The 27,737-nt window shown below is 41.1% G+C and overlaps 1 protein-coding gene across 1 annotated transcript; it reads left to right on the top strand.

The window, feature by feature from the left end:
- Positions 1-68: 68 nt before the first annotated feature.
- On the top strand, positions 69-27,727 carry LOC311057164 (uncharacterized protein; the record flags this gene model as incomplete). Its single annotated transcript, XM_084074115.1, has 24 exons — positions 69-143; positions 552-706; positions 1,621-1,768; positions 2,144-2,329; positions 2,505-2,587; positions 3,459-3,578; positions 6,802-6,998; positions 7,629-7,753; positions 12,168-12,241; positions 12,359-12,413; positions 14,835-14,909; positions 15,318-15,472; positions 16,393-16,540; positions 16,918-17,103; positions 17,279-17,361; positions 18,237-18,356; positions 21,282-21,478; positions 22,117-22,241; positions 23,197-23,270; positions 23,388-23,442; positions 25,652-25,726; positions 26,114-26,268; positions 27,189-27,343; positions 27,714-27,727. 24 exons carry the CDS (start codon positions 69-71, stop codon positions 27,725-27,727), a joined length of 2,835 nt encoding a protein of 944 aa, XP_083930241.1.
- Between the last annotated feature and the right edge of the window lie 10 nt (positions 27,728-27,737).

The following is a 27,737-nucleotide window of genomic DNA, read 5'->3' as shown; positions in this document are numbered from 1 at the left end:
AAAAGACTTGTCCGGAATTCTCCTTTAAGGCAGCAGTAGATGGATATGTCTCCTCTCTCTCTCCCTAGATGTCAACCATCGATGATGAGTCAGCATCCCAGATGAAGACGCAGCTGTTAGGGGCCGAGAAGGAGACAAAAGATGTACGCCATAATGTAACATTGGTAACATTTATATTGTAACTAATATAAAAAATATAAGGGGCCGTGTTCACAGAAATTGTTTTTGAGTAGACGATTACTTTGGATATCGTTGCTGCCGGGCAGTAAATCTCTTTTGTTCAGGTGTCGTCCTGTTTTGCTCTGTATTGTCTTTTGTGTTTTTTGACACAAAACACGAAATAAAAAAAATAAAAAACAACATGATATAAAATAATAAATATGCATATGCATTGTGAGCTTGCAGAAATGCTATTTTCGCCACTCAGTATCTTAGGACGACCAAATAGAAAATAGGGCTTAAGTGGTTATATCTTTTATTTTTTTATTTTCAGGACATCTCATCTCATCACGTTGTGTTTCTCTGAACATTGTTTTTGATCTTTCTCACAGGAATTACCTCTGACAGAGAAGAGCAAAGCGTTTGAGGCATGGAAGAAGCCACCTCCTGTTTACCTGGAGTATTACTTCTTCAACGTGACCAATCCCCAGGTGTTCTTAGCTGGTGGGAAGGCGGCTGTCAAACAGATCGGGCCCTACACTTACAGGTAGAGATGTTCCGTAATCATTTCTTAGTAAAATAATAATGTAAATACTAGTACAGTAAGAGTATAAAACAGTAGTGCCAACATCAAGTGAAGCATTCGAAATACAAAATAATTGTTTACTGTAAAATAATATCATCATGTGATAAATTACATGGTGTCAGAATGGTATAGATTGACATACTCGCCGATACAGATACCAACATTTCAGACAGTATTGGAAGTTTTTCCGATTCTGGTTCTACTTAGTTATGCTTTGCCGTACTTTGCTCACAGCGCCCCAGGCCTCTGGCTGTGTTTCGATTGATTGATTGATTGATTGATTGATTGAATACTTTATTAGCAGGTTAGTACAGTCAAAAGTTATGCTAAAAGGATAGCGCAAAAAGACCCACGGGCTTGTTTCCATTGTGGTCCATTGTACTCAATGCATCATACATATAATACATAAAATACAATGTAAATACAATACATAACTTGTGGCCGTGGTTCTTTTGGAAGACTAAGGCCAAAGCTGTTGTTTGTACATGTTGTTGATCTGGGATCACCGTGGGTTGTTCTGTGTGTGTGAAAAGAAAAGAAAAAGACATGTTGCACATTATTTCTCAAACAGTGGTGTAAAGTAACTATTGTACTACTAAGTACATACATCTCAGAGGCAAATATTGTACTTTTACTCCACTACAATTATTTGAAAACTTTAGTTACTAGTTACTTTGTAGATTTTGAGTATTGTTACAAAACATACATTAATGGCAGTGGCTCAGGGGTAGAGTGGCTGGGTAGATTGATCTGGAAACCGCAAGGTTCCCAGTTCGATCCCGGGCTGGGGGGCTCCCCCAGAGTTAGTGTCGAAGTGTGATACTTTTACTTAAGTAAACAATTTGAGTACTTTTTCCACCACTGCACCGCCTCAGGGAATACACGCAGAGGGAGAACGTGACATTCCTGGAGAACGGCACCAAGGTTTCCGTCCTGAACCACAAAAGGTTTGTCTTTGTCCCTGAGAAGTCATGCGGCGACCCCGAGGTTGACGTCATCACCACTGTCAACATTCCCGTCCTGGTAAGACGTGTGTCAATGCAGTGTATTCATAGTGCTCGTCAACTCCTACAATTCTTGTTGTTTGGAGTTACATCATGGCAAGGTAACTTAAACTACACAACCCAAACCTCTACCAAAGTGGTCTTGTCCTTTAAAGGTTAGGGTTTGGGTCAGGCAGGGTTTCATCAACACGATCCAAACCACTGGGCGAGACTACACTTGTGTCTCTGCACTATTATCTGTATCTGTGTTTCATGCCTACTGCTGCTATGACACCTGCATCTCCCTCAGGACCAATACAAAGGTTTATCTATTCTGTCACCGTAAGGCATTCTATACCTAATATTTTTCTTTGTTGCTCTCCCTTCTGTCTCTTCTCCCCCTCCGCTCCCCCAGTCTGTGATGAGTAGCGTCTCGAGCTTGTTCCATGGCTACGCCATAAATGTTATGTTTCAAAGCTATTTTAACTTCTTCATGACACGCACTGTCCACGAGCTGCTGTGGGGTTACGAGGACCCTCTGCTGTCTAAAATCCACGAAAAGAGTCCTGGGGTGGATGAACATTTTGGCCTCATGTGGAAGGTGAGGACCGATATTTAGGGAGATGTGAAGGTAGTACACCTTAAATGTGTACCATCGTAGACCTCTGAACTTTCCTGAATATCTCTATAGAGAAAAGAAAACACCATTGCATACACTGTTTTATTGTTGTTTTTGCTACAGCTGTCACACTGAACCTTGTGTCTCCATTCCATAGAAAAATGAAACTCACGAAGAAGAGTTTGTCTTTCACACTGGGGAGCAGAACTACATGGAGATTGACACATGGAACGGCCTGAGGTATAGAGATGTCTCCCTGCTTTTTTGTTTACTTATTTATCCTTGCCAAAGGCGAGGATAAAAAAAAGTTTGTATGTCTGTATGTCTGCTAATCTCGGGCACCACTGGATCATTCGGCCTGAAGGTTTGCACGCGCACTCCCAGGAGGCCAAGAAACCTCCACCATTTTTTTCAAATCAGTCTGTTATAATGGGATATAATAAGAGTTTTGCAAAAAATAAATCTGCTCCTGCGGATTTTTTCCAACCCTCTCGCAATTCGGTATGCATTATCTCTGTAGTCATGTGATCAATACATATCTGTCAAATTTCCCATATTCCTTTCCGATTGGGTACAATTGTCTTCCAAAGTTTTGCACAAAATGCCACAAATCATGAACACAGTGTCAGATTACTGTGAAACTTTGCATTCCCACTAGGCCAAGGAATATTTTTGTTTTGTTTTAATCAGCCTCATGGTAGCGCTATAACAGGACCAGGACTCATGTTTTCAAGAAATGATGTGTAAATCAAGCCTTAAGGCTTAATGGCCATTCACACCAAGCACTATAACACATAGTTTAAAAACTCTTTCAAATTCAAGTGGATGGCAGAGATTTTGATTTGATTAGATTTTGGTAAAAGACAGATCAATATATACACATAACAGCTTAATAAAATCGTTACAGTGCCTGTTTGGTGTAAATGGCTCTTTAGTGACTTACGTCAGTGTGTGCACCCACCAAACTATCTTAGCATGCTACCTGGCTATTGTATGGAATGTGAGTGGTGATATGGTTGTGTGGTGTCTGTGGGGAGGCAAACTGCCACGCATGCTTAAGAACACTGTCACACCAAACCTTTGATTTGTCTTGTTTTACACCTGTCAACAGGGAGATGACGTGGTGGTCGTCCAATCAGAGCAACATGATCAACGGCACTGACGGCACCGTCTTCCACCCGCTGCTTTCCAGGACGGAGCTGCTCTACATCTTCTCCCCTGACCTCTGCAGGTAGGTGCACACCTGGGCTTCTGATCCTGGCCTTTTTCCTCCCCAATGTAGTCGTTTTTTTGCCAATTGATTCCTCTCCACACACATTTGTGTGTTGCTGTTGTATCACCTGCCAGTGAGGATTACTATATTGCAGTATTGATACTTTTACTTAAGTAAATCATGTGAGTACTTTTTCCACCACTGTTTGTAACTGAGGATTATTGGACCAGTTTGGTTTTAAAGTGTGCGTGTGTAAAGCAGCTGGCCAAATTGGCGGTCTACTTAAGCTCACCTGATTCATTGCACTTCCCGCTCTATTCCAGACCAATCTAAAGCCGCACCCGTTAAACATTGCCTGTGATTTTCTACCCATTACCCGTTAAATACGGGTAAGGGAGCTGGCTCTGTCCCTGTATACGCTATTCTGCACCTGCTATACCCGCTTTCCATTTTGCCGACACCGTTATTTTCGGGTGGAGTTGTGGTCGTGGGCGTGTTGTTGCTACATCCCCAAAATTGCTATTCTGCCCACACACCTTTGGGAAAGCGCACAGCAGACTCTAAAAACACCCGCAGTGCCAACTTGGTTTGTAGAGGCACAGGCTGCAATGGATTCCTGGAGATGGCCAGGGCGCACAGCGCGCACCTCTCTGTACTAGGCTATTGTCAACAAATCTATGTGATTCTAATTTTCCTATAATCAGCAGAAGGGCGGAGGGTGTCAATTGTGTTTATATAAGATGCTAGTCTATTCAAAGAAGACAATTTGTGCGCCGCGCAATGCAATGCTCTCCAAATTACAGTCAGTTTTATCCATAGATTACGCAGGAAATAATGAACTGATTACAAAAACATAAAATTCTCTCTAATCAGGAACATGTAGGTGATACTAATGTCTATCAAATGTGGTTTTATTGAAAGGCAATCAAAGTCCAGAGCATAGAAACCAAACATCGGGTGTACAGTATGTGTTCCATGTAAAATCTCCACGGTGCGGCTCCAGAGCTGAAGAGGTGTTGCCAGCATTTGCGAGAGAAATAAGCAACCAGGTCTATGAAAACAAGCCCAAAAGAAGCGACTATAATAGGCCACATGAGCACTTCAAACCTATATATGGCGTCCATTAAACAATGTGCATATCTATATATGTTGGCTATTTGAAAATAGACGATCTATAAGCTGACAACCGTTCTACCATTATTTACAAGCAACTTCAGGAAAAATAAGCTCAATGTGGCTTATAATAATCAGACCAGGCAACACTGCAGACAGGGATAAAGGAGAGCGTAAGATTGGATTGGGGATAATGGGTAGCGCAGTCTTCTCTTAAAGGTAATGGCATCTGGCACGGTGATTGGTTTTATCATTGTAACGCCCAAACCACACCTATGCATAATGTAACGGGTAGTGCAGGTGTTTTGCGGGGAAAGCAGGTGTCCCGGAATAGCAACTTTTGCGGGGGAACGCCCCTTGCCTTGTCCCATATCCCATATTAGTGAGATTTATTGTCACATCACAGGTTTACAGAAATAGAAAAAGTGGGTGAAATTCAGTTCCGTGCATAATCATAATAATAATAAACTTTATTTGTATAGCACCTTTCACGACATGAAATGCAGCTCAAAGTGCTTTACAGAGCAAGAATACAATTACAGTTACAACCAATTTAACAATAAAGCAAAAAAGGAAAAGCAAAAGCATAAAACAACATTAAAATAATAGCAAAAGGCAGTGAATCAGGCAATAGAGTGAGGACATGCGGGTAACAACACAGAGATTTAAAAATCAACCAAAAAATCAGCTAAAAGCAAGAGTGAAGAAGTAGGTCTTGAGCTGTGCTTTAAAGCTATCGACAGAGGTTGCCTGTCTCAGGTGTAATGGGAGTTTATTCCACGCTGTCGGTCCGTAGAAGCAGAAACCGTATTTTTTTATATGTCATTGTAGGCACCTCGAGCAGGTCAGCACTTGAAGACCTGAGGGGCCGGTTTGGAACATATCTCTCTAGGCAGTCATAGAGGTAGAAAGGTGCCAGACCATTTAGAGCTTTATAAACTGGTAAAATAGCCAGTGTAGTGAAGCTAGAACTGGAGTAATATGTTCTCTCATGCTAGTTTTAGTTAAAACTCTGGCTGCCGCATTTTGAACAAGTTGTAATCTGTCAGTTGTTTTCTTTGGCAGGCCAGAGTAGAGTGCATTGCAGTAATCAAGCCGAGAGAAAACCAAAGCGTGGATCAACGTTTTTGCATCGTCCAACGACAGATAGTCTCTAATTTGTGCAATATTTCTAAGATGAAAGAAAGCAATCTTGGTAACATGATTGTTATTGACCCCTCATTGGCCCTTGTTATTGCACCCTCACATTGCTTAACGCTCAGTCCATCTCTGTCTTTCCTATAATCAGTGAAGCCAGGGGGTTGATAGAATTATCAGATGCTAACTCCATTAGCCACGTTTCAGTTAGCACAACAATGCATGTATTCTCCGTGCTGAATCCACGTTTACTCGATCTTACGACGAGGCCAGCTCTATTGTCCCGGCGGAGACAAAAGGGGTTTCTCCCACCACCCAGCCGGGTGGTGGATTTTCAGCAAAAAAGTCCATAATTTGTAGGGATGTCCGATATTATCGGCCTCCCGATATTATCGGCCGATATTAGCATAAAAATTGATATCGGGAAAATATCGGTATCGGTTTTTGAAAAAAAAAAAATGTTTTTTTTTTTTTTTTTGCTTTTTAAATAAGTTACAGGAGTTCTTACTGTATATGGTGTGTGTGATATGAAATTTGAGCTTACCCTAATCACAATAATCCCCGCATATATCGGTATCGGTAATTAAGAGTTGGACAATATCGGTATATCGGTTATCGGTAAAAAAGCCAATATCGGACAACCCTAATAATTTGGTGTGCGATTGCTGGGCTAATGTCCAAAAGTGCTTGTCTGTCATAACTCCTTATACTCCCGACGGTGTAGATAAAAAAATAAAGGCTAAAAAAGAAATGATTTGACAATGTTGTGGAGCTCACACGGAAGCGGCCATCTTCCTCCATTGGCTCTATCATACCATAACAGGGAGTAATGTATAGCAGAGCCTGAATGCCAAGATCAAATCTAATATTCACATTTTTATTAACATTGTAAATACAATGCCCTGAAGCTATTATTGGTCTCAATCTAGTTGTGAGGTAAATGACTGAACTACCCTAACGTATAGCCACTAATACTCCTGTTCCTCCTCAGGTCCGTCCATCTGGGCTATGTGAAAGACGTGGAGGTGAAAGGCATCCATGCTTACCGCTTTGCCCCCTCGGTGGACGTGCTGCAGAGCCCCACAGAAAACCCCGCCAACCAGGGCTTCTGTATGCCGGGCCGTGACTGCCTGGGCACGGGCCTAATCGACGTCGGCGTTTGCAGAAAATTCGTTGCAACACTTAGAAGTAACAGATTAAATATTTATTAATTATTGACCACCCACAATGTAAAATGTAATTGTACTGTCTTGCATACATTCTCGCATAGGCATTCAGGCTATTCATTATTAACCCACAATGTATATACATTTTTACCATCTTTTTATATTGTAGTCCTGAACTGACGTTATCATGCTTATGCATATCATCTCACTCTGAGACATTCAAAAACAGTCCCAAAGCAATAATGTCAAACTGACCAGGTTTAGCATACTGATACTGTCATCATATGGAATGTACTGTATTGATTGTTTTATGGGTGAACGTCCGAAAACATAAATACAGGTTGACATAATGTTGCGTTAGCTTCCCTCTCTCTCTCTCTCTCTCTCTCTCTCTCTCTCTCTCTCTCTCTCTCTCTCTCTCTCTCTCTCTCTAATCATGATTGTTGAATGCAGGACAATGTTCTCTTCATGTGTGTTGCAGGACAAATGTTTCATTTCGGGAGCCATCAGTTTTTTTGTGATCCACTATACAGTATAATGGACAGGTCATTGTGTTTTTATCTTGTCCGCTTTTTTTGTGTCCCGACCGTATGTGGAACAGGATTTGATGTTTACCCTTTTTCTTTTACTCACATCGTCTTGTTTCCACCAGGTCGTCCTTCGCCTATGGTGATGTCTCTCCCCCACTTCTATCAGGCAGACCCCAAATACATCAACGCCATTGAAGGGCTGAACCCCAACAAGGAGGAACATGAGTCATACCTCGACATCCAGCCGGTACTTTGTATCTTTTAGACTCAAGTATTCATGACCCCACATGATTACCTAATCATTTACGGTCCGTAGAGTCTATGGCCGTAACTTTGTCCATTTCTTTTTTACAGTGTATGGTTTGTGCGTGCATTACATGTTTCTTTGGCTTAAAAATAAAGAATGGAAACAACACATATATATTATACAAGATTATGTCCTTGATGACTCAGGCCATGTTTCCATGTCAGGATGATTGCTACATCCACTTGTCTTGATTTCCACATGATATACGTGGCAACCAACTTATATATGATATTGTTGCTGTCCGTCGGAAACCAGCTAACTCCGTATTGACGCTTTTGCTTTTTTTCCCCATAAATCAGGGCCATTGAACACACTTTACAGTAGTAGCCAGTTGAGAACCTCACGATTTTCAAAGCAGTACCCATAGGTACTGATTTGTCCCTTGGGTACCTCTGTCGGCCACTCCCCCAGATTCTCAGACACGCCCCCTAAATGTATTATATCTTATTTCAGTGTGTAGTGTGGCCATTCTGCCACAGGGTGGCGCATTCACAGTGAGCAACATAGCTATAGACTGTTTCTGCTGCTTTTGCAAAGTAGAAATACTCTGTTACAAGTAAAAGTCAGGAAATAAAACTATACTTGAGTTAAAGTACAAAAGTATTGGTATTAAAATGTACTTAAAGTACCAAAAGTAGAAAGTACTCTACTAATTATGTGGAATGTCCCATTTCACAACTTTTCAAATGTATAAAATGTATACAAATCTTTTGAAAATAGCAGATCTACAAGCTCACTATGTGTCACATTGCGACGCATTGTGAGCTTGTAGATCGGCTATTTTCAAATGGCCAAAATGTGTATAGGGCTGAAGTGGTTACTGTATGTTTTGTGATAATATTCAAAATCTACAAACTAACTAGTAACCAAACATTTATCAAATCCAAAACATGGAAAATAGAAGGGAAAAAAAGAGTCCTTAGGATGAATTCAAAAGCAATTGTTTCTTTAAACATAACTGTGTTTCATGGAACATGGTGGAAGAAGATAGATAAGTCAGTCAGAGATAAAAGAATTGCAGCTCCCAAAGCTGCTACTTTCTGAGAGCAGTAACTAGTAACTATACTAGTCAACTGAAAGTAACATTTCAATAAAATGCATTATAAACTACTTTTGGGCACAATTATGTTATTTTAGAATGTGAAACGGAGTTAAATCAACACAGGAGATTATAATGTACTAACTAACTTAGGACCCCAATTTAAACAAGCCATATGGCTTGGATTTTTTAAATCATATTTAGTCAACCTTGTATTTGAACTGTACTTTCATGTGCTTTTTGTCTGCAAACTACTAAATAAAGTATTCAATCAAAAAACTTTTCGAGGTTGGAAAACAAAGTCATACACACATGCACTGCATCAGCAGTGGTTTCAGACAATGACATGCAAATTAACTAGTTTAACACCTTGGCCATGGTCTTTTGTTTGTCTCTAGCCAAAAATAGGCCGTCACAATGGCTCTTGACTGTGAGCTTGTCACCAGACTATAGTAACTTTACTAGTGGATCCAAACATTTTTAGGCTACACTCTCAGAGATAAATCAACAGAGGATTTTATTGTGTAGCCCAGGAGTTGTCCACCCCCCCATGCACACATTTTTATTTTGACTACATGTTTTGAATTGCAGTTAGTTTTCATTAGATTTTTAAGTGGATTTGCCAATTTAATTTAGTTTTTAGTTTGTGAAAAGAAGTAGAGTTTTTTTTTTGTTTCAGTGTTAATCTTAGTTTTATTATTGTAAGGGTAGTCAGGGGCTGTATTCAACAAGCTCAGAATAGTGGAAATGGAAGATCTACAAGTTCTCTACAAGAACACTCATTCTCTCTGGTGGGATGTTTATATGTCTGATGTATCTTTCTGATGCTTTTCTGTCAATGTCACCAGTTGAACCTTGTAAGAGTCCCGTTCCTTCATTAGAACTTTCATAACTTTTGATGAATGATTAAGCAAAGCTGATTCAGAATGATTAAGCAAAACATATTCAGTATCAGTTTTCGTTTCTGTCTCCACGCAGCCGATGACAGCAGTAGCAATGTTACAACTGCTGCGTGTTGTGAGCTTGTAGATCTGCCATCTTCACTATTCTAGTTGAATATTGCCCCTACCCTTACAATAATAAAATCTAATCTTTCAGTGAAGACCTTAGTAGTGAATAGAGCAAGTAAGAACCAATGTGGTGCAGTGGATTAGATACAGGACTTGTAACCAGAAGTCTCCCGGTTCAAATCCAACTAGGGCATTCTTCCAACTTTTACCTGCCAAAGTTTATACCACTTTCCCTTATAATGTGTATTACAATTTCTTCTGTTAGAAGAAAGAGAGAGAGGGAGAGAGAGAGAGAGAGAGAGAGAGAGAGAGAGAGAGAGAGAGAGCGAGAGAGAGATCCTAGATTATTATTTCTATGCATTAGATGTATTACCTCGTGTTTACCTTGCTTACTGTAAATCTCTCTTTATTAAGAGCGTCTGCTAAATGCCCAACTTGTAGACTACATTGTAGAGAGATGGTGCTAGTGCTACTATAATTAACATAACCTGTTTGGCTACGACACCCCCCTCACAGCCAAACAGACTTTGAGTTCAGTTGGGACTGTTGTACTTTTACTCCACTACAATGACATTTGGTTACTAGTTATATGAGAGAGAGAGAGAGAGAGAGAGAGAGAGAGAGAGAGAGAGAGAGAGAGAGAGAGAGAGAGAGAGAGAGAGAGAGAGAGAGAGAGTCTCAGAGTTTACTGTGTGTGTGTGTGTGTGTGTGTGTGTGTGTGTGTGTGTGTGTGTGTGTGTGTGTGTGTGTGTGTGTGTGTGTGTGTGTGTGTGTGTGTGTGTGTGTGTGTGTGTGTGTGTGTGTGTGTGTGTGTGTGTGTTGATTCCCCATAAGAGAAGATTTTTCACTGCCAGCTACCAGTGATTCTCAACAATTTTAATTTCAAGAGGACCCCCAGTTTACATGCATTAGGCGACACCCATTTAATGGCATTTCTATCCCTGGGACCCCAATTTATATTGTAAAATCAATGTTAATTTAACTCTGAGAGTGTACAAATGGAACCAAATGGACCCGTTAGGGTCCATTTGGTTCCATTTGTACACTTTGGTTCCATTTGTACACTCTCAGAGTTACAGACCCACAAGGGTCCATTTGGTTCCTAACTATCCTCCATTTAGCTGGGGACCCCTGGAACCCCCTCAGGTACCCCTGGGGGTCCCCGGACCCCACTTTGAGAACCAATGTTCTATTGTTCCATTAAATTGGATTCAGTTCTAAAAGGCTAGAAACTGTACACGTCTTTTCTTTTGCGGGGGGCGTGGGGAAAGTAATATAAAGTAATATATAATATATTACCCTTGATTCCAAGTAATAAGTAATATAATATTATTACTTTTCAAAGGAGTAATAAGTAATAAGTAACATATTACTCTCCTAAGTAATATAGCCCAACACTGATTACAGAACACACTAACCATTATTATTATTATTATTAAAAGAAAAGAAAAATATTGTGATACAAAATGCCTAAATAAAGCAATAGATATGAGTAATGAAATTGAAATGAAAAAGGTTGAGAATCACTGGGTTAAACTGTAGAATATAGTTAAAGGGATATTTGAATTCCCCACCAAGTAGACTAGTAGGTAAACAACCAATAGTTGCTCGGCCCTGCCACCTACTGTCCAGCTACTGTATTGCACATTGGGGAAAAAATAATGCTAAACTCCACCCTCCAAGGCAAAACCACACCCACAGAGGGGTGTGGTTTCATATCAGCGCCTCCGGGGTACTGATTTCCTAGGTACCTAAGGTGAGGTTCTCAGCTGGCTACGACTGTATGTCTGTGTGTTGGTAAACAAATATTGAACCAATGAAAAGCATTAAAAAGCGCGTCTGACAAAACCAGCTAACTCCATTGGATCCTCAAAGGTTTTGCTGACTCCAGGCTCCACCCCCTTCTGACCTCCAACCTCATTTTGAGCTTGGAGGTCCATTCAGCTGTTCTTATCAATGATGAACAAAACCTCCTAACTTTTTTTTCATTTCCTGAAAAATGAACATTTTGGAGTTAGCTGGTTTCTGCCGGACAGCAGAGATACACTCATTGTATGTCAAAATAGCCAATGTACAAGCTCACAAAGCATCGCGCTGCAGCAGATTGTGAGCTTGTAGATCAGCTATTGGCATTGAATGGTCACGTTTTTTCGCAGTATTCTGACATGTCAGAATTTCCGATTCCGACGGCCTTTGCTGCGTGTCACTCCCCATCTCTCTGCCCATTTCTGGCATTTCACCTACTGTACTATCAATAAAGGCTTTAAAAAAGCTTTAAATGTATGCTCTTTGTGTGTGTCTCCAGACCACAGGGGTTTCCATCCGTACCCGTAGGAGAACTCAGCTCAATATCATCCTGAAAAGATTGCCATACTTCCCGTAAGTTCAACTCTGACCCACATCACTGTCGCTGCACGCGCTCCCCGTTGCAGCCTCACGTTGAGCCTCTTGCTATCCTCACTGACCTTTGACCTTTCTCTGCCTCTCTCCCAACAGCCAAACAAAAGTTTTCATCAATGAGACCATTTTCCCCATCATGTTCGTCAGTGAGGTAGGCAGATATAAAAGACTGAATCGATGTATCAGCCATCAATACAGACTAGTAATGTTTTTGTTGTGCACCGAGATAACATGTATAGGGATGAGACGTTTAAACGGTTACCCATTTTAGTGAAAAATATATCGCTAAAATTAAGGCTTCGTCCACGCGTACAGGGGTATTTTCATAAACGGAGATTTTTCATTTTTGAAAATCTCTGCGTCTACACGGCCCCGTTTACAAACATCTCTCTGTCCACATGACAACGCATTAAGACGGTAAAAACGCAGCTGTCATCGCGTGTTTATTTACAGCGGTCAACAACTGCAGTCTCGCGATGACAGCCAAATATATCTTATTATCAGGGGTGCACATAACTGGTGCGCAGGTGCTCATGTGCACCCAAAATAAATAATGCGCGGCACATCAGACGACGCGAGGCGCTTTTGCGTACCAACAGCTGGGACAGGAATTTCCATGCTTTTTTTTCTAGCAAAACTAAAAAATAAAAGCCTGGAGATCTAGGCTAGGTATTTACTTCCTGAAGCCACACTGACACAATCACGCTAAAGCACGCGTCGGCCCCATGTACAGCCATTAGGCGCAGGGGGAGGGGACGCATGCTGCACGTGATTGTGTGAGTGTTGCCTCGCAGCGAGTGTTGCGACTTCACACCAACTCGTTTGGTGCGCACCAAGTCACATATCCAGGTGCTCTTCTGAGTACTAGACATAAAAAGTTATGTGCACCCCTGCTTATTATTAAAGATTTATCTTTGTAATTTTTAAGGAAGATAATGATAATCTCTTAAAATATACGGTAGCGCCCGGTCTGTGCATTTCTTTGGATTTCTCAATAAAATTATACATTGAGCCGTGAGCATCTCATTTGAAAAAATATATAGTGTATGAAAGCCATTTAAAAAGTTTATACTATTGGAATTGTACACACCTGATCCCAAATACTGAATGACATCTAGCACTGTAGCATCTGTAGCACTTCCGTGACCGTGGAGAGCAAAGGTCCGTTTCTCAATGGATTTGTCATCTAGGAGGGTTATTAAACAAATTTAGCCGGGGTGTATTTTTAAAAGGGGCAGGGAAAATTTGTGAGAGACCAAAATCCAAAATGGCTGCTGTGAAAATGAACTTTTTAAATGGTTTGACCTACAATGATGCACACTACATGGTTTCAGAGCTTATTTTGGTCAAGGAATACATATTTGGTGTTTATATAACTGACCTATTGTTGACCTTCAAATGCAAAATATTTTGTTGTAGTGACTCCCAGAAGCAAAGATGTGAGTAAAAAATGTTTGCTTAAAAAACTTTTATTCAAAGATTTGCACAGGTTGTCACGAAAAAAAATAATTGCAGATCTACAAGCTCATAGTTTGTCACTTCATGCCGTGCTATGAGCTTATAAATCTGCTTTTTTTGAATATCTAAAATAAAAAATGACACAGATGCTTTCCCAGTTTTAATGTCAAATTTTCCCCGCCCCTTTTAAAAATACACCCCGGCTAAATTTGTTTAATAACCCTCCTAGATGACAAATCCATTGCAAAGCAAAGCAAAGCAAAGTTTGTTGTTTACCCAGGGTGTCGGACTAAGCACGAAGCTTGTTTCCAGCCGGACCCTGCATGGAAGCCTTGCTCAAGGGCTATTCAGCGGTGATTCATGATTGATGTGATGAATTGGGGAATCGAACTAGGGACCTTCCGGTATCAAGGCCGCCCCTCTAACCACTAGGCCACCGCTGCGAAACGGACCTTTGCTCTCCACGGTCACGGAAGTGCCACAGATGACCCTACTAATCAATACTTTCCCATCAAACAAAGTATAGGTTAAATAGCCTTGCCTACTGTAGGCCTATAGATGTTTTACAGACAAACCATAGAACCAAAATATAAATTAGCCTTAAAGTAGAATTCCGGACTAGCCTTTTTCTTACCTTTATATGATGTTATTATATCATAGGACGAGTGGTACAGTAGAACATTTTCATAACTCCATCCCGAGTCCACCGTAGCTAAAAACGTGAGCGGATGGTCCGTGCGCTAAATCATGTATTTTTATTGCTCTTTTTGGTTGTGATATCTGACGTTCATATTGACAGAAAACTCTCCACAGTGTTTGTGTTAGATGGGCCCCTCTGGTCTCGCAAGATGAGATTTCACCCGTGATTTCATCCAAGTCCGCTTGTAAACACTACGGTGGCCCATTTGGGACAAAAACACTGTGGTGAGGTTTCTGTCATTATGAACGTCAGATATCACAAAAAAACTGGACTCGGTATGGAGTTATGAAAATGTTCTACTGTACCACTCGTCCTAGGATGTAAAAACATCATATAAAGGTAAGAAGAAAAAGACTAGTCCGGAATTCTCCTTAAAGGCAACAGTAGATGGATATGTCTCCTCTCTCTCCCTAGATGTCAACCATCGATGATGAGTCAGCATCCCAGATGAAGACGCAGCTGTTAGGGGCCGAGAAGGAGACAGAAGATGTACACCATAATGTAACATTGGTAACATTTATATTGTAACTAATATAAAAAATATAAGGGGCCGTGTTCACAGAAATTGTTTTTGAGTAGACGATTACTTTGGATATCGTTGCTGCCGGGCAGTAAATCTCTTTTGTTCAGGAGTCGTCCTGTTTTGCTCTGTATTGTCTTTTGTGTTTTTTGACACAAAACACGAAAAAAAAAAAAAAAAAAAAAACATGATATAAAATAATAAATATGCATATGCATTGTGAGCTTGCAGAAATGCTATTTTCGCCACTCAGTATCTTAGGACGACCAAATAGAAAATAGGGCTTAAGTGGTTATATCTTTTATTTTTTTATTTTCAGGACATCTCATCTCATCACGTTGTGTTTCTCTGAACATTGTTTTTGATCTTTCTCACAGGAATTACCTCTGACAGAGAAGAGCAAAGCGTTTGAGGCATGGAAGAAGCCACCTCCTGTTTACCTGGAGTATTACTTCTTCAACGTGACCAATCCCCAGGTGTTCTTAGCTGGTGGGAAGGCGGCTGTCAAACAGATCGGGCCCTACACTTACAGGTAGAGATGTTCCGTAATCATTTCTTAGTAAAATAATAATGTAAATAGTACAGTAAGAGTATAAAACTGTAGTGCCAACATCAAGTGAAGCATTCGAAATACAAAATAATTGTTTACTGTAAAATAATATCATCATGTGATAAATGACATGGTGTCAGAATGGTATAGATTGACATACTCGCCGATACAGATACCAACATTTCAGACAGTATTGGAAGCTTTTCCGATTCTGGTTCTACTTAGTTATGCTTTGCCGTACTTTGCTCACAGCGCCCCAGGCCTCTGGCTGTGTTTCGATTGATTGATTGATTGATTGATTGATTGATTGATTGATTGATTGATTGAATACTTTATTAGCAGGTAGTACAGTCAAAGGTTATGCTAAAAGGATAGCGCAAAAAGACCCACAGGCTTGTTTCCATTGTGGTCCATTGTACTCAATGCATCATACATATAATACATAAAATACAATGCAAATACAATACATAACTTGTGGCCGTGGTTCTTTTGGAAGACTAAGGCCAAAGCTGTTGTTTGTACATGTTGTTGATCTGGGATCACCGTGGGTTGTTCTGTGTGTGTGAAAAGAAAAGAAAAAGACATGTTGCACATTATTTCTCAAACAGTGGTGTAAAGTAACTATTGTACTACTAAGTACATATACATCTCAGAGGCAAATATTGTACTTTTACTCCACTACAATTATTTGAAAACTTTAGTTACTAGTTACTTTGTAGATTTTGAGTATTGTTACAAAACATATATTAACGGCAGTGGCTCAGGGGTAGAGTGGCTGGGTAGAGTGATCTGGAAACCGCAAGGTTCCCAGTTCAATCCCGGGCTGGGCGGCTCCCCCAGAGTTAGTGTCGAAGTGTGATACTTTTACTTAAGTAAACAATTTGAGTGCTGCACCGCCTCAGGGAATACACGCAGAGGGAGAACGTGACATTCCTGGAGAACGGCACCAAGGTTTCCGTCCTGAACCACAGAAGGTTTGTCTTTGTCCCTGAGAAGTCATGCGGCGACCCCGAGGTTGACGTCATCACCACTGTCAACATTCCCGTCCTGGTAAGACGTGTGTCAATGCAGTGTATTCATAGTGCTCGTCAACTCCTACAATTCTTATGTTGTTTGGAGTTACATCATGGCAAGGTAACTTAAACTACACAACCCAAACCTCTACCAAAGTGGTCTTGTCCTTTAAAGGTTAGGGTTTGGCTCAGGCAGGGTTTCATCAACATGATCCAAACCACTGGGCGAGACTACACTTGTGTCTCTGCACTATTATCTGTATCTGTGTTTCATGCCTACTGCTGCTATGACACCTGCATCTCCCTCAGGACCAATACAAAGGTTTATCTATTCTGTCACCGTAAGGAATTCTATACCTAATCTTTTTCTTTGTTGCTCTCCCTTCTGTCTCTTCTCCCCCTCCGCTCCCCCAGTCTGTGATGAGTAGCGTCTCGAGCTTGTTCCATGGCTACGCCATAAATGTTATGTTTCAAAGCTATTTTAACTTCTTCATGACACGCACTGTCCACGAGCTGCTGTGGGGTTACGAGGACCCTCTGCTGTCTAAAATCCACGAAAAGAGTCCTGGGGTGGATGAACATTTTGGCCTCATGTGGAAGGTGAGGACCGATATTTAGGGAGATGTGAAGGTAGTACACCTTAACTGTGTTCCATCGTAGACCTCTGAACTTTCCTGAATATCTCTATAGAGAAAAGAAAACACCATTGCATACACTGTTTTATTGTTGTTGTTGCTACAGCTGTCACACTGAACCTTGTGTCTCCATTCCATAGAAAAATGAAACTCACGAAGAAGAGTTTGTCTTTCACACTGGGGAGCAGAACTACATGGAGATTGACACATGGAACGGCCTGAGGTATAGAGAGACCTGTCTCCCTGCTTTTTTGTTTACTTATTTATCCTTGCCAAAGGCGAGGATAAAAAAAAGTTTGTATGTCTGTATGTCTGCTAATCTCGGGCACCACTGGATCATTCGGCCTGAAGGTTTGCACGCGCACTCCCAGGAGGCCAAGAAACCTCCACCATTTTTTTCAAATCAGTCTGTTATAATGGGATATAATAAGAGTTTTGCAAAAAATAAATCTGCTCCTGCGGATTTTTTCCAACCCTCTCGCAATTCGGTATGCATTATCTCTGTAGTCATGTGATCAATACATATCTGTCAAATTTCCCATATTCCTTTCCGATTGGGTACAATTGTCTTCCAAAGTTTTGCACAAAATGCCACAAATCATGAACACAGTGTCAGATTACTGTGAAACTTTGCATTCCCACTAGGCCAAGGAATATTTTTGTTTTGTTTTAATCAGCCTCATGGTAGCGCTATAACAGGACCAGGACTCATGTTTTCAAGAAATGATGTGTAAATCAAGCCTTAAGGCTTAATGGCCATTCACACCAAGCACTATAACACATAGTTTAAAAACTCTTTCAAATTCAAGTGGATGGCAGAGATTTTGATTTGATTAGATTTTGGTAAAAGACAGATCAATATATACACATAACAGCTTAATAAAATCGTTACAGTGCCTGTTTGGTGTAAATGGCTCTTTAGTGACTTACGTCAGTGTGTGCACCCACCAAACTATCTTAGCATGCTACCTGGCTATTGTATGGAATGTGAGTGGTGATATGGTTGTGTGGTGTCTGTGGGGAGGCAAACTGCCACGCATGCTTAAGAACACTGTCACACCAAGCCTTTGATTTGGCTTGTTTTACACCTGTCAACAGGGAGATGACGTGGTGGTCGTCCAATCAGAGCAACATGATCAACGGCACTGACGGCACCGTCTTCCACCCGCTGCTTTCCAGGACGGAGCTGCTCTACATCTTCTCCCCTGACCTCTGCAGGTAGGTGCACACCTGGGCTTCTGATCCTGGCCTTTTTCCTCCCCAATGTAGTCGTTTTGTTGCCAATTGATTCCTCTCCACACACATTTGTGTGTTGCTGTTGTATCACCTGCCAGTGAGGATTACTATATTGCAGTATTGATACTTTTACTTAAGTAAATCATGTGAGTACTTTTTCCACCACTGTTTGTAACTGAGGATTATTGGACCAGTTTGGTTTTAAAGTGTGCGTGTGTAAAGCAGCTGGCCAAATTGGCGGTCTACTTAAGCTCACCTGATTCATTGCACTTCCCGCTCTATTCCAGACCAATCTAAAGCCGCACCCGTTAAACATTGCCTGTGATTTTCTACCCATTACCCGTTAAATACGGGTAAGGGAGCTGGTTCTGTCCCTGTATACGCTATTCTGCACCTGCTATACCCGCTTTCCATTTTGCCGACACCGTTATTTTCGGGTGGAGGTGTGGTCGTGGGCGTGTTGTTGCTACATCCCCAAAATTGCTATTCTGCCCACACACCTTTGGGAAAGCGCACAGCAGACTCTAAAAACACCCGCAGTGCCAACTTGGTTTGTAGAGGCACAGGCTGCAATGGATTCCTGGAGATGGCCAGGGCGCACAGCGCGCACCTCTCTGTACTAGGCTATTGTCAACAAATCTATGTGATTCTAATTTTCCTATAATCAGCAGAAGGGCGGAGGGTGTCAATTGTGTTTATATAAGATGCTAGTCTATTCAAAGAAGACAATTTTTGCGCCGCGCAATGCAATGCTCTCCAAATTACAGTCAGTTTTATCCATAGATTACGCAGGAAATAATGAACTGATTACAAAAACATAAAATTCTCTCTAATCAGTAACATGTAGGTGATACTAATGTCTATCAAATGTGGTTTTATTGAAAGGCAATCAAAGTCCAGAGCATAGAAACCAAACATCGGGTGTACAGTATGTGTTCCATGTAAAATCTCCACGGTGCGGCTCCAGAGCTGAAGAGGTGTTGCCAGCATTTGCGAGAGAAATAAGCAACCAGGTCTATGAAAACAAGCCCAAAAGAAGCGACTATAATAGGCCACATGAGCACTTCAAACCTATATATGGCGTCCATTAAACAATGTGCATATCTATATATGTTGGCTATTTGAAAATAGACGATCTATAAGCTGACAACCGTTCTACCATTATTTACAAGCAACTTCAGGAAAAACAAGCTCAATGTGGCTTATAATAATCAGACCAGGCAACACTGCAGACAGGGATAAAGGAGAGCGTAAGATTGGATTGGGGATAATGGGTAGCGCAGTCTTCTCTTAAAGGTAATGGCATCTGGCACGGTGATTGGTTTTATCATTGTAACGCCCAAACCACACCTATGCATAATGTAACGGGTAGTGCAGGTGTTTTGCGGGAAAAGCAGGTGTCCCGGAATAGCAACTTTTGCGGGGGAACGCCCCTTGCCTTGTCCCATATCCCATATTAGTGAGATTTATTGTCACATCACAGGTTTACAGAAATAGAAAAAGTGGGTGAAATTCAGTTCCGTGCATAATCATAATAATAATAAACTTTATTTGTGTAGCACCTTTCACGACATGAAATGCAGCTCAAAGTGCTTTACAGAGCAAGAATACAATTACAGTTACAACCAGTTTAACAATAAAGCAAAAAAGGAAAAGCAAAAGCATAAAACAACATTAAAATAATAGCAAAAGGCAGTGAATCAGGCAATAGAGTGAGGACATGCGGGTAACAACACAGAGATTTAAAAATCAACCAAAACATCAGCTAAAAGCAAGAGTGAAGAAGTAGGTCTTGAGCTGTGCTTTAAAGCTATCGACAGAGGTAGCCTGTCTCAGGTGTAATGGGAGTTTATTCCACGCTGTCGGTCCGTAGAAGCAGAAACCATATTTTTTATATGTCATTGTAGGCACCTCGAGCAGGTCAGCACTTGAAGACCCGAGGGGCCGGTTTGGAACATATCTCTCTAGGCAGTCATAGAGGTAGAAAGGTGCCAGACAATTTAGAGCTTTATAAACTAGTAAAAGAGCCAGTGTAGTGAAGCTAGAACTGGAGTAATATGTTCTCTCATGCTAGTTTTAGTTAAAACTCTGGCTGCCGCATTTTGAACAAGTTGTAATCTGTCAGTTGTTTTCTTTGGCAGGCCAGAGTAGAGTGCATTGCAGTAATCAAGCCGAGAGAAAACCAAAGCGTGGATCAACGTTTTTGCATCGTCCAACGACAGATAGTCTCTAATTTGTGCAATATTTCTAAGATGAAAGAAAGCAATCTTGGTAACATGATTGTTATTGACCCCTCATTGGCCCTTGTTATTGCACCCTCACATTGCTTAACGCTCAGTCCATCTCTGTCTTTCCTATAATCAGTGAAGCCAGGGGGTTGATAGAATTATCAGATGCTAACTCCATTAGCCACGTTTCAGTTAGCACAACAATGCATGTATTCTCCGTGCTGAATCCACGTTTACTCGATCTTACGACGAGGCCAGCTCTATTGTCCCGGCGGAGACAAAAGGGGTTTCTCCCACCACCCAGCCGGGTGGTGGATTTTCAGCAAAAAAGTCCATAATTTGGTGTGCGATTGCTGGGCTAATGTCCAAAAGTGCTTGTCTGTCATAACTCCTTATACTCCCGACGGTGTAGATAAAAAAATAAAGGCTAAAAAAGAAATGATTTCACAATGTTGTGGAGCTCACATGGAAGCGGCCATCTTCCTCCATTGGCTCTATCATACCATAACAGGAAGTAATGTATAGCAGAGCCTGAATGCCAAGATCAAATCTAATATTCACATTTTTATTAACATTGTAAATACAATGCCCTGAAGCTATTATTGGTCTCAATCTAGTTGTGAGGTAAATGACTGAACTACCCTAACGTATAGCCACTAATACTCCTGTTCCTCCTCAGGTCCATCCATCTGGGCTATGTGAAAGACGTGGAGGTGAAAGGCATCCATGCTTACCGCTTTGCCCCCTCGGTGGACGTGCTGCAGAGCCCCACAGAAAACCCTGCCAACCAGGGCTTCTGTTTGCCGGGCCGTGACTGCCTGGGCACGGGCCTAATCGACATCGGCATTTGCAGAAAATTCGTTGCAACACTTGGAAGTAACAGATTAAATATTTATTAATTATTGACCACCCACAATGTAAAATGTGATTTTACTGTCTTGCATACATTCTCGCATACATTCCGGCTATTCATTATTAACCCACAATGTATATACATTTTTACCATCTTTTTATATTGTAGTCCTGAACTGACGTTATCATGCTTATGCATATCATCTCACTCTGAGACATTCAAAAACAGTCCCAAAGCAATAATGTCAAACTGACCAGGTTTAGCATACTGATACTGTCATCATATGGAATGTACTGTATTGATTGTTTTATGGGTGAACGTCCCAAAACATAAATACAGGTTGACATAATGTTGCGTTAGCTTCTCTCTCTCTCTCTCTCTCTCTCTCTCTCTCTCTCTCTCTCTCTCTCTCTCTCTCTCTCTCTCTCTCTCTCTCTCTCTAATCATGATTGTTGAATGCAGGACAATGTTCTCTTCATGTGTGTCGCAGGACAAATGTTTCATTTCGGGAGCCATCAGTTTTTTGTGATCCACTATACAGTATAATGGGCAGGTCATTGTGTTTTTATCTTGTCCGCTTTTTTTGTGTCCCGACCGTATGTGGAACAGGATTTGATGTTTACCCTATTTGTTTTTAATCACATCGTCTTGTTTCCACCAGGTCGTCCTTCGCCTATGGTGATGTCTCTCCCCCACTTCTATCAGGCAGACCCCAAATACATCAACGCCATTGAAGGGCTGAACCCCAACAAGGGGGAACATGAGTCATACCTCGACATCCAGCCGGTACTTTGTATCTTTTAGACTCAAGTATTCATGACCCCACATGATTACCTAATCATTTACGGTCCGTAGAGTCTATGGCCGTAACTTTGTCCATTTCTTTTTTATAGTGTATGGTTTGTGCGTGCATTACATGTTTCTTTGGCTTAAAAATAAAGAATGGAAACAACACATATATATTATACAAGATTATGTCCTTGATGACTCGGGCCATGTTTCCATGTCAGGATGATTGCTACATCCACTTGTCTTGATTTCCACATGATATACGTGGCAACCAACTTATATACTGTATGATATTGTTGCTGTCCGGCGGAAACCAGCTAACTCCATATTGACGCTTTTGCTTTTTTTCCCCATAAATCAGGGCCATTGAACACACTTTATGTCTGTGTGTTGGTAAACAAATATTGAACCAATGAAAAGCATTAAAAAGCGCGTCTGACAAAACCAGCTAACTCCATTGGATCCTCAAAGGTTTTGCTGACTCCAGGCTCCACCCCCTTTTGACCTCCAACCTCATTGTGAGCTTGGAGGTCCATTCAGCTGTTCTTATCAATGATGAACAAAACCTCCTAACTCCACTTTTTTTTTAATTTCCTGAAAAATGAACATTTTGGAGTTAGCTGGTTTCTGCCGGATAGCAGAGATACACTCATTGTATGTCAAAATAGCCAATGTACAAGCTCACAAAGCATCGCGCTGCAGCAGATTGTGAGCTTGTAGATCAGCTATTGGCATTGAATGGTCACGTATTTCAGAATCAGAATCAGAATCGCAGTATTTTCGCAGTATTCTGACATGTCGGAATTTCCGATTCCGACGGCCTTTGCTGCGTGTCACTCCCCATCTCTCTGCCCATTTCACCTACTGTACTATCAATAAAGGCTTTAAAAAAGGCCCAAAAATAAAGGAGAAAAAAGTGTTTTAAATGAATGCTCTTTGTGTGTGTCTCCAGACCACAGGGGTTCCCATCCGTACCCGTAGGAGAACTCAGCTCAATATCATCCTGAAAAGATTGCCATACTTCCCGTAAGTTCAACTCTGACCCACATCACTGTCGCTGCACGCGCTCCCCGTTGCAGCCTCACGTTGAGCCTCTTGCTATCCTCACTGACCTTTGACCTTTCTCTGCCTCTCTCCCAACAGCCAAACAAAAGTTTTCATCAATGAGACCATTTTCCCCATCATGTTCGTCAGTGAGGTAGGCAGATATAAAAGACTGAATCGATGTATCAGCCATCAATACAGACTAGTAATGTTTTTGTTGTGCACCGAGATAACATGTATAGGGATGAGACGTTTAAACGGTTACCCAAATATATCGCTAAAATTAAGGCTTCGTCCACGCGTACAGGGGTATTTTCATAAACGGAGATTTTTCGTTTTTGAAAATCTCTGCGTCTACACGGCCCCGTTTACAAAAATCTCTCTGTCCACATGACAACGCATTAAGACGGTAAAAACGCAGCTGTCATCGCGTGTCTATTTACAGCGGTCAACAACTGCAGTCTCGCGATGACAGCCAAATATATCTTATTATCAGGGGTGCACATAACTGGTGCGCAGGTGCTCATGTGCACCCAAAATAAATAATGTGCGGCACATCAGACGACGCGAGGCGCTTTTGCGTACCAACAGCTGGGACAGGAATTTCCATGCTTTTTTTTTTAGCAAAACTAAAAAATAAAAGCCTGGAGATCGAGGCTAGGTATTTACTTCCTGAAGCCACACTGACACAATCACGCTAAAGCACGCGTCGGCCCCATGTACAGCCATTAGGCGCAGGGGGAGGGGACGCATGCTGCACGTGATTGTGTGAGTGTTGCCTCGCAGCGAGTGTTGCGACTTCACACCGACTCGTTTGGTGCGCACCAAGTCACATCTCCAGGTGCTCTTCTGAGTACTAGACCTAAAAAGTTATGTGCACCCCTGCTTATTATTAAAGATTTATCTTTGTAATTTTTAAGGAAGATAATGATAATCTCTTAAAATATACGGTAGCGCCCGGTCTGTGCATTTCTTTGGATTTCTCAATAAAATTATACATTGAGCCGTGAGCATCTCATTTGAAAAAATATATAGTGTATGAAAGCCATTTAAAAAGTTTATACTATTGGAATTGTACACACCTGATCCCAAATACTGAATGACATCTAGCACTGTAGCATCTGTAGCACTTCCGTGACCGTGGAGAGCAAAGGTCCGTTTCTCAATGGATTTGTCATCTAGGAGGGTTATTAAACAAATTTAGCCGGGGTGTATTTTTAAAAGGGGCAGGGAAAATTTGTGAGAGACCAAAATCCAAAATGGCTGCTGTGAAAATGAACTTTTTAAATGGTTTGACCTACAATGATGCACACTACATGGTTTCAGAGCTTATTTTGGTCAAGGAATACATATTTGGTGTTTATATAACTGACCTATTGTTGACCTTCAAATGCAAAATATTTTGTTCTAGTGACTCCCAGAAGCAAAGATGTGAGTAAAAAATGTTTGCTTAAAAAACATATATTCAAAGATTTGCACAGGTTGTCACGAAAAAAAATAATTGCAGATCTACAAGCTCATAGTTTGTCACTTCATGCCGTGCTATGAGCTTATAAATCAGCTTTTTTTGAATATCTAAAATAAAAAATGACACAGATGCTTTCCCAGTTTTAATGTCAAATTTTCCCCGCCCCTTTTAAAAATACACCCCGGCTGAATGTGTTTAATAACCCTCCTAGATGACAAATCCATTGCGAAACGGACCTTTGCTCTCCACGGTCACGGAAGTGCCACAGATGACCCTACTAATCAATGCTTTCCCATCAAACAAAGTATAGGTTAAATAGCCTTGCCTACTGTAGGCCTATAGATGTTTTACAGACAAACCATAGAACCAAAATATAAATTAGCCTTAAAGTAGAATTCCGGACTAGCCTTTTTCTTACCTTTATATGATGTTATTATATCATAGGACGAGTGGTACAGTAGAACATTTTCATAACTCCATCCCGAGTCCACCGCAGCTAAAAACGTGAGCGGATGGTCCGTGCGCTAAATCATGTATTTTTATTGCTCTTTTTGGTTGTGATATCTGACGTTCATATTGACAGAAAACTCTCCACAGTGTTTGTGTTAGATGGGCCCCTCTGGTCTCGCAAGATGAGATTTCACCCGTGATTTCATCCAAGTCCGCTTGTAAACACTACGGTGGCCCATTTGGGACAAAAACACTGTGGTGAGGTTTCTGTCATTATGAACGTCAGATATCACAAAAAAACTGGACTCGGTATGGAGTTATGAAAATGTTCTACTGTACCACTCGTCCTAGGATGTAAAAACATCATATAAAGGTAAGAAAAAGACTAGTCCGGAATTCTCCTTAAAGGCAACAGTAGATGGATATGTCTCCTCTCTCTCCCTAGATGTCAACCATCGATGATGAGTCAGCATCCCAGATGAAGACGCAGCTGTTAGGGGCCGAGAAGGAGACAGAAGATGTACACCATAATGTAACATTGGTAACATTTATATTGTAACTAATATAAAAAATATAAGGGGCCATGTTCACAGAAATTGTTTTTGAGTAGACGATTACTTTGGATATTGCTGCTGCCGGGCACTAAATCTCTTTTGCTCTGTTTTGTCTTTTTTTGTCACAAAACACAAAAGAAAATACATTAAAAAAAAACATGATATAAAAGAATAAATATGCATATGCATTGTGAGCTTGCAGAAATGCTATTTTCGCCACTCAGCATCTTAGGACGACCAAATAGAAAATAGGGCTTAAGTGGTTATATCTTTTATATTCCCTAGAGATTTTCAGGACATCTCATCTCATCACGTTGTGTTTCTCTGAACATTGTTTTTGATCTTTCTCACAGGAATTACCTCTGACAGAGAAGAGCAAAGCGTTTGAGGCATGGAAGAAGCCACCTCCTGTTTACCTGGAGTATTACTTCTTCAACGTGACCAATCCCCAGGTGTTCTTAGCTGGTGGGAAGGCGGCTGTCAAACAGATCGGGCCCTACACTTACAGGTAGAGATGTTCCGTAATCATTTCTTAGTAAAATAATAATGTAAATAGTACAGTAAGAGTATAAAACTGTAGTGCCAACATCAAGTGAAGCATTCGAAATACAAAATAATTGTTTACTGTAAAATAATATCATCATGTGATAAATGACATGGTGTCAGAATGGTATAGATTGACATACTCGCCGATACAGATACCAACATTTCAGACAGTATTGGAAGCTTTTCCGATTCTGGTTCTACTTAGTTATGCTTTGCCGTACTTTGCTCACAGCGCCCCAGGCCTCTGGCTGTGTTTCGATTGATTGATTGATTGATTGATTGATTGATTGATTGAATACTTTATTAGCAGGTAGTACAGTCAAAGGTTATGCTAAAAGGATAGCGCAAAAAGACCCACAGGCTTGTTTCCATTGTGGTCCATTGTACTCAATGCATCATACATATAATACATAAAATACAATGCAAATACAATACATAACTTGTGGCCGTGGTTCATTTGGAAGACTAAGGCCAAAGCTGTTGTTTGTACATGTTGTTGATTTGGGATCACCGTGGGTTGTTCTGTGTGTGTGAAAAGAAAAGAAAAAGACATGTTGCACATTATTTCTCAAACAGTGGTGTAAAGTAACTATTGTACGCCTAAGTACATATACATCTCAGAGGCAAATATTGTACTTTTACTCCACTACAATTATTTGAAAACTTTAGTTACTAGTTACTTTGTAGATTTTGAGTATTGTTACAAAACATATATTAACGGCAGTGGCTCAGGGGTAGAGTGGCTGGGTAGAGTGATCTGGAAACCGCAAGGTTCCCAGTTCAATCCCGGGCTGGGGGGCTCCCCCAGAGTTAGTGTCGAAGTGTGATACTTTTACTTAAGTAAACAATTTGAGTACTTTTTCCACCACTGCACCGCCTCAGGGAATACACGCAGAGGGAGAACGTGACATTCCTGGAGAACGGCACCAAGGTTTCCGTCCTGAACCACAAAAGGTTTGTCTTTGTCCCTGAGAAGTCATGCGGCGACCCCGAGGTTGACGTCATCGCCACTGTCAACATTCCCGTCCTGGTAAGACGTGTGTCAATGCAGTGTATTCATAGTGCTCGTCAACTCCTACAATTCTTATGTTGTTTGGAGTTACATCATGGCAAGGTAACTTAAACTACACAACCCAAACCTCTACCAAAGTGGTCTTGTCCTTTAAAGGTTAGGGTTTGGGTCAGGCAGGGTTTCATCAACATGATCCAAACCACTGGGCGAGACTACACTTGTGTCTCTGCACTATTATCTGTATCTGTGTTTCATGCCTACTGCTGCTATGACACCTGCATCTCCCTCAGGACCAATACAAAGGTTTATCTATTCTGTCACCGTAAGGCATTCTATACCTAATCTTTTTCTTTGTTGCTCTCCCTTCTGTCTCTTCTCCCCCTCCGCTCCCCCAGTCTGTGATGAGTAGCGTCTCGAGC

This window comes from Gymnoscopelus microlampas, assembly GCF_963454915.1.
Source record: "Gymnoscopelus microlampas genome assembly, chromosome: 12".
Classification (NCBI taxonomy): domain Eukaryota; kingdom Metazoa; phylum Chordata; class Actinopteri; order Myctophiformes; family Myctophidae; genus Gymnoscopelus; species Gymnoscopelus microlampas.
The sequence above is the reverse complement of the archived record's forward strand: the minus strand, read 5'-3'. Positions and strand labels throughout refer to the sequence as shown.